Below are 7,963 nucleotides of genomic sequence, written 5' to 3' on the forward strand. Positions count from 1 at the left end.
TTAAACTCAGTGCATATAGTAGAGAATCAACTTTTTAGGCACTTGTATTTCATACCTCAAGAAGAAAATAAGCTGGGTTCTATGCTTGTAATATTAGTACTTGGAAGTGGAGGTAGGAGGATTAGGAGTTCAAGGCCACTCTTGGCAACATTATGAGCTTGAGGATACCCTGGGCTACAGAGACTTTGAAAATAAAACACAAAACCAAAAAGGGGCTGGTGACATAGCTCAACATAAACACTACTACATAAAGTACTACTTGAGGAAAAACAGTTATACTTCTTACAAATGAAAACAAATCAGTATGGAGAGAATGTCTTTAAAAAAAGAATGGACAGGGCTGGTGAGATGGCTCAGCAAGTAAAAGTTACAGAAGGCCAATGACATGTCCAGAACCCATATTAAAATGTTGGATGAGGTAATGCACGTATTTAAATACCAGCACTTGTATGTTGAGATGGGAGAACTGCCAGGTGTTTGAGGGCTAGCTAGCCTGGAGTATGCAGCATGGCAGAAACAAAAAGAAGGACCCTGTCTTAACAAGGTGGAAGGAGAAAACTGACTCCTGACAGTTGTCCTCTGACCTCCACATGAGCACTATGGGATACCATGTCTACACACACATACACAAACACAATTACAGAAAAGGATGAGCATTATATATACAAGTGAATTAAACATGAGAAAATGACTGAAAACTATTTTAGGAAAGATGAAGGAATGATTACTAGTAAAAGACAGCATATAATCACATGGGAATAAATGAGATAAATACTTACAAGGAAAAAACACCCATGAATGATTACATGATTAATTTGTATTTTTCACTGACATTTCCCAGCAAGCCTTGATTCAACCATAATATATAACTCACCATTTTTTACGCAATGTGTAAGAAATTTAAATATTTGGATTTGGGGACAAACAAAACCATGAATGACACCATCAACAACATTAAAAAAAAAAAAAACAAGCTTGTGAAAAAGTTTGAACAGGCGCATACCTTTAATCCCAGCACTTGGGAGGCAGAGGCAGGTGGATTTCTATGAGACTGAGGCCAGCCTGGTCTACACAGCCAGTTCTATGCCAGCTGGGACTACAGGGAGACCCTGTCTCAAAACAAACAAACAAAACCAAATGAAAAAACCAAAACCGAAAAACTTTGAACAATCCATTATATCCAAACTGCATATAAGAAACAAGCTGACATAAACTGAAATGTGTTTAAAAACCTAGAGGACATCCTGTCCTGTACACATTCTAGTTTCCTCCCTGTAGCAAGTGCAGTCTTCTATAAACTGTCTAGGAAAACACTATTTCAGCAACTGCTTTTTGTTTTTTGAAGCAGAGTCTTGCTATGTAGCCCTGGCTGATCTGGCAGGATGGTTTCCCTTGTGGAGATCCTCCTGCCTCTGCCTCTCAAGTGCTGGGATTACAGGTGTGCACCAGTATGCCAGGCTCTATCTCAGTGACATCTGAAACCTCCTTAGTTGATCTGTTTATCAGCACTAGGCACCTATTAACCACTGCCAAATGCTATGTTTACCTCCAAGTTGGTAATGAAACACTTCATACATCATCTGTGAGACCAATAAAGGCTCTGTTTAGAAACAATACATAGCATGAGACTTTAGCATGAGCTCTTAAACTCAGGTAACAGTTCATGTCTTTCTGATAAAGTATAAGACCAGAGACCAATTGGAACGCAGTTCAATGTCTCTAAGGTCTTACCATTCACATATACAAATAGGTCTATTTTTTTCTTATGTATTTTTCTCTGATGCAGAAATTTATGTTTTTACATATGAATAATGAACTCTCTCCTGAGTGGAGAGATGGCTTAGCAGTTGAGAGTGCTTACTGCTCTTATAGAGGACCCAGGTTCGGTTCCCAGCACCCACATGTGGGCTGTGACTCCAGTTCCAAGAGATCCAAACCCCTGTTCTCCTCCAAGGGCTTTTGCATACATGCAGTACATACAATGTGGCACATATAAACTTATACAGATTCACACATATACACATAAATTAAAATAAACAACATCTCAGTGTTAGCAAAAACAATGAGTCTTTCTGCAAGGAACAATATATTTTAAAATGAAACAGATCTTCTTCAAAGGGTAAAAACTCATTCAATTTTATGTCTTACAGGGTTTATACTGAGTTCAATATTGTATGACTGTATTAATTCAACTGTGAACCTAAAAATTTACGGCCACCTTTGAAAGAGATGTGTCCTTGCTCTGGGATGTGTTACTGAATATATTAAAGCTGTAATGAAAAAAAAATCCTAATAATGAACTTTTATAAAACTCTTCAAATACAATATAACACAAGTTAAAAAGTAAATAAACAACTTACTGCAGACATTCATTTCTTTGCTCTGGGAAATACAGAGTTTGGAATTTCTGCTGGACGAGAACACATATAGAGGGACTGGTGTGACTTGCTTCCCCAAGATACTGTGGAAAGTACTCTATACCACAGTTGGGAATAAAAGAGAAAGAAAAGAGGAGGCGGGTGCAGGGGATGGAAAACAGAAGCCTCCCTGTGTCTAGCAGTGCCAGGTGAAAAACTAAAAAAGCAGGAAGTGGGTTAGTCCATATAAATGTATCAGGGTTCCTGCCTGCCCACAGAGGCAGGGAGATGGGGCTCAATCTACAGGTGTTTCCTAGAACAAGAACTTTTTAGGCTCCACTTTGTTCAGGGGGACACTACAATGGGTGTTAAAGCTAACCCCAGATGATCTTGAGCTATTGAACACTGTATTAGTGTATTGTTCAAATCAACAGAGCCCAAGGTTGAAGCCTATTCCAGTAAAGGGTTCATTAGATCCAGGCTGGTCTGATAATAGAATCTTTCTTACTCGCAGGATGGATGATGCACACTCAACTTGTATGATGGTCAAGGTCCTATTTCAGATAAAATTAGACCTATTTTCTGAACGTGCCTCCTCCAGACTGTGAAGGTGCAGAGGGCAATTCTATCCTCTGCTTCATCACTTCTTCCTCCTTACCCTGCTGGCCCAGGTGACCTCAGCTCTTCCTCTCATCACCAGAATGAAGAGTAGGAGAGAGAACTGAGTGTGGAGATGAAGAAGAGGGGAGAATCCAAGAATTTTGAAGTGAGAAGAGTCAGTAAGCTGATAATGAAGAACCTTCAAGGTTTGCTGATCCCAGCTGGTACTCTGAGCCCCAGTGCCTCCCACCAACCCCATGTTGAAGGGGTCAATTAAGGGAAGAAGGGTGTACTTTTCCGGGAGAAGAGGCATTGAGAGTTGTGCCAAATACGAAGGAAGAGCTCTGCAGTGAAGGGACTAGGAAGCGTCTGCTGAGGGCGGAGGCAGCCCTTGTGCTGGATATCTGAAATGGTCCTAGTTGCCCCCACACTCTCAGACAAGTCTCCTCTGTCATTTACCACATCGTGAACTTTTTTCTCCCCCCCCCCCGCCCCCCAAATCTTTTTGCTATAGGGTCTCACTGTGTTGCCCAGGTTGGGCTAGAACTCAGGGACGCCAGGTCGGTGCTGTCGCAGCAGCTCCACCACACAGAGGGACCGCTGAAGGCCCAGCTTCCAAGGGGGCATAACACGCCCGCACCTAGCCAAGAGCTAACCTGCAGACTTCGGAGTCCACCATAAATGCGCTCCCAACGCAGTCTCAGGATACCGCTCGCTTACCATGCCCTGGCTTCCGGGTGTCCGCGTCCTGCACTTGCAGCTCCAACACCTGCAGGTCACAGTGACAGTAGCTGCACTACCGACACTGCGGCCTCCCGTAACGTGGAGCAGATCCTAGTACTTCTGGTTCGGAGACGAAGTGCCGCGAGAGTATGAAGGCCCAACCAACCCTTGGCTCTAACTCCGTGCCCGATTGGATAGCGTCTCAACCCTCCTAATACGGAAACCTTCAAGTGCCACCCCTTCAAGTTCTGAGTGACAGCAGATAGCACCGTCCTGTGAGGCCTGAATGTTAAATTCCTTGGCTGCGGCTCTTTCAGGGCAAGGCTTCTGTGGGAGAACCTAGCCACCTAAGGGGACAAGTGCATTTAACTTTTTTGTAAGGTCGTATCCTTGTAGGAATTATACTGTATGTGTATATGTGATTCACAAAAGCAGAGGAATAATTTTTTTAAACTTCCGTAACTTTTCTAGACTGGTCTCCTGAGGCGACAGCCTGAGCTTTGGAATGGGAAGCGTTCTTTAAGACAGCAATATCAAATACAAGAAACCACCAAGCACAAATGTAATTAACATTTTCTATTATTCAAGTTAAGAAATGTAAAGAAAAAGGTCAGATTGATTGTAAAAACAACCCAGCATATCCTAATTGTTGCCATTATAGCATATGCTTAACATAAAATTTATTTGTAAGAGCTCTATACTTTTGAAACAGATAGGGGAGACAGCTCTCCTGGGGGCACAGGGGTGTTGAACTTTGTCAAATGCCTTTTCTTTGACAATTTTCCTTTGTTAGATTTGGGTATGTTAAACTGACTTTATTTTACATGATGTAAATATCACTTGGTTATGATGTATAATTTTGATGTACTTCTGAATTTTGCTTGCTAGTATTTTATTGAAAAGTTTTATGTATATGTTTATCAGTGATACTGGTCTACATTTTCCCTTTCTTTTGCTGCCTGTGACTTACTGTAGTGCTAGCATGATATCAACCTCAAAAAAATAATTTTGGAAGAGCATAAGAAGGTTTTGGTATTTTTGTGTGTTTAGTAGAAGTTAGCCATGAAAGTGTCTGGTCGTGGGCTTTTCTTTTGTGTGTTTTTAATTACAACATCAAATTTTATAAAAGTACCTGTTTTTCAAGTTGAGGGCACTGATGTTAAACTTGCTTGTCTCTTGTGAATGTTTAATGATGTAGCTTACAGAAGGTGCTTATCATATAGCATATGATAAAAATCAATCAGTTCAGTGACACTCTTATATGAAACCCATAAAAAGACACGGAAAGATAAATTTCGATGTGAAATGGTTACAATTGCTCATAGCATGGCCTGTTAATCACAGATAATGACAGGGACTGTGGGATTAAATATACTTGGAGTCATCTCAGGAATTTAAAGTTATGATGTAATAAAAGCTCACCACCATAACCCCCCCAAAGCCCAAAAATAAAACAACTAATAGGGCTGGTGAGATGGCTCAGCAGGTAAAAGCTAGCTGGGATATACATGCAGAATTCTTTCACTTGATTATAAGAAAGTAAGGTGGTAATGAAAAAAATAAACCCACAGAGAGAATGTGAAGACCACTTGTCTTCAAGTGGTATGTGTCCTGGTTGCTTCATCAGGGTCTAGTGTGCAGCAGGTCTGAAAAGAATGAATGGGGCTCAAGGCAGGTGACCTCAGCCCTGACAATATCATAGTGGGTGGGGCTGCTTCCTCTTCTATATGGGCTCTAGGTGGTTTCCAGTCTATTGCCAAAGAAAGGCTTATCTTTCAAAAGTCAAGTGTATTGGAGTTTAAATATTAATATAAAATAAACTTAGAAATTTGAGAAATTGATATTCTTTTTTAACTTAAAAATTTATTTATATTTTATGTGTATGTTTTGCCTATATAATATGTGGGTGCACCTGTGTTTTGCAATAACCACAGAGGTCAGAAGAGGGTGTCAGATTCCCTGGAACTGGAGTTATGGACTGTTGTTAGCTGCCGTGTGGGTGCTGGGAGGTGAACCTGGGTCTTCTGAAAGAGCAGCCAGTGCTCTTAATCACTGAGCCATCTCTCCAGCCTGAGAAACTGATATTCTAAAAAATCCAGAAGCATGCCCTCTTTTGTAAATAATCCCGCCCCCCTTGCTGAGCTACAGCCCCAGCTCTCTTTTTGCTTGTTTTGTAGTCCAGCAAGTTCTTGAAATTGTAGTCTTCCTATCTCATTCTCTGAGTAGCTGGGATTGCAGGGCTGTGCTCTTTTTTGAATTAATCTTTAAGAAAGTTCTGCAACATGGATTGTTGGGATCCAGTCTTGTCAAATTCCAGACTGCATTAACATTTCTATTTCTAAGGAAATAAAAAAGAGAGACAGTTACTCATGTATTTCACAATAAAAGGGTTAGGGAATAAATGAAGCTACTAAAACTAAATATTTTTTACCATATTTAAAAATGTGTGAGAGAAGAGGTAAACTTATCAAATGTCTATGATAATATAAAAAGCAAATTTTTTTGGTTAGAAGTGAAATCCAAGTGTGTTTTTTCATTTTTGTGACGAAATACCTGATAATAGCAATTTAAGGAAGGAAGAGTATATTTTGGCTCGTGATTTGAATATATAGTCCGTCACGATGGAGAAGACATGGTGATGAGAGAGTTGCTGCTTACAGAGAAATAAATGCTGTTACACCCCTTGCTCTCTACTGAAGTGGGTCTTTCCTTCTCAGATAAACCTCTCCAGAAATGCCCCCTTTCACTCTCCCATAGGAGTACTCCTAGGTGATTCTAAAATTCAGTCCATTTGATGATGACGATAATGATGACGATTAAACACAACACCAAATATCTCCTAAACGGTATCATTTTATAAGCCTCATAGCCCTGGCTGGTTTGCCTCACTCCACCCCCATCTCCAGGAAGGACCAGCAGGTTGGAAATGTCATTTTATTTGAATTTGATTCTTGAGCGAGGGATTTCTAAAGCAATTGGAAGGGCCTTCCACAGGCAACTGGCCCAGCCAGCACTCCTGCCCAGGGTCTCATTCTGGCCTTTGGAGAACTGAGCTTGTCTTCTCGAAGCACAGCCCCACCTGCCTGCACTCTATAGAGGGGTCCCACCACCTCCATGTGAACAATGGACAGACCCTCCCATCCCAGGGAATGAAGGGAGGTTGCCCATCTCAGTCTAGACAGTAGACAGAGGCACAGGGGGCCAGGTCATAAAGGTTTCTCTGGAGGTGGCCTTTGCTGGGTCTCCCAGCTGGGTGGGACATCTCTGCTGCCACTGACCATCCAGAAACAGTCAGGGTGTACCTGGCCCTGCACAGCCTCACACATCATCAACTCCCCATCCACAGAAAACGCACCCCTCTGGTTCTTGGGCTCCAAGCGGAAGGCGACCATGGGTACATGCACCAAGTAGGGGCAGTCACATTCCATGTGCTTGCCCTTTTGCATGGCCAGGAAGAGGCGCAACAGCATGGCCCTCGATACCCCCGCACGCACATAGAACAGATGCATAACGCCAGCCGCACAGCGGCCCATGGGTGCTGCAAACATCTCGGAGCTCAGATGGGTGTATAGCAGTACCAGCACCAGCACAAAGTCCTGGTAGGGCACCACAGTCCAGTGGGAGGGCACTGGCTCATCCAGGGGAATGAGGTATGTGTCCACAGGGCCATTGTGCATCAGTGGGGGAGAGGCAGGCTTCTTAGAGATGGTGCTTCCTACAGGAAGGTAGGCCAGTTGACCCTGGTAGATGCGTAGGGCTGCGAGGCGAAAGAAGGTGCCCAACGTGAAGTGCATCTCCCCAAGGCGCCGGTACTTCTCACTCTCCAGATCCACATCAGCAATGAAGCCCCAGGCCAGACTGAGCCCGGAGTAGAGGTGCAGTCCAGAGGCAGTGTGCATCAACAGAAGATTCATGGGTGACAGGTGCCGGCGACACAACAGCAACGTGCAGTTGGTCAGGAGGTCTTCATTAGTCACCTGCTCATACCTGCAGGGTTCAAGGTCAGATGGGGCGGGGCATGAGCCCCATGCATCCTCTTTTTACTCTTCCTGGGGATTGGGGACAGACAGTGATGTGGTCCCTAGGGAGCTGGTGGGGGCAGTGACAGCAAGTGGAGACCACTGGTCCCAGCCAGTGATCTGAGGATGAGGCAGGAGTGGCAACTTAGAAAACCTGGTAGAGGGGGTGGGGGAGGGGGGATGACACCCACTCTGGCCTCTCACCCAGCATAGTAGTTCAAGGAAGCTGCTAGTGCGTTGCCAGAGCCTCCTGGAAGGCTACAC

At 43.4% G+C, this 7,963-nt stretch overlaps 2 protein-coding genes across 4 annotated transcripts in view; both read right to left on the minus strand.

Annotated features, from left to right (window-relative positions):
- Positions 1 to 5,462, minus strand: part of LOC103742289 (zinc finger protein 345) — a 16,291-nt gene extending 10,829 nt beyond the window's left edge. For 2 of the 3 annotated variants that reach the window (XM_029568452.1, XM_017800676.2), the window contains exon 1: positions 3,678 to 5,462. Coding sequence is in view for 1 of the 3 variants with exons in the window: in XM_017800676.2 (XP_017656165.1) it covers positions 3,678 to 3,680 (3 nt within the window). In the remaining 2 variants the exon portion in view is untranslated. Of the gene's footprint in view, positions 1 to 3,613 lie in introns of all 3 variants that reach the window. The other variant, XM_029568451.1, reaches the window with a different exon arrangement.
- A 1,138-nt stretch (positions 5,463 to 6,600) lies between these two features.
- LOC103742305 (sphingosine kinase 1-like) lies at positions 6,601 to 7,957 on the minus strand. The gene is made up of 2 exons (XM_029568447.1): positions 7,904 to 7,957; positions 6,601 to 7,667 (listed from the first exon to the last, which is right to left on the minus strand). Exon 2 carries the CDS (start codon positions 7,592 to 7,594, stop codon positions 6,887 to 6,889), a length of 708 nt encoding a protein of 235 aa, XP_029424307.1. The 5' UTR covers positions 7,595 to 7,667; positions 7,904 to 7,957; the 3' UTR covers positions 6,601 to 6,886.
- Between the last annotated feature and the right edge of the window lie 6 nt (positions 7,958 to 7,963).

The sequence above is a fragment of the Nannospalax galili genome, unplaced genomic scaffold, assembly GCF_000622305.1.
Source record: "Nannospalax galili isolate Female #2095 unplaced genomic scaffold, S.galili_v1.0 scaffold160, whole genome shotgun sequence".
In the NCBI taxonomy this organism is placed as follows: domain Eukaryota; kingdom Metazoa; phylum Chordata; class Mammalia; order Rodentia; family Spalacidae; genus Nannospalax; species Nannospalax galili.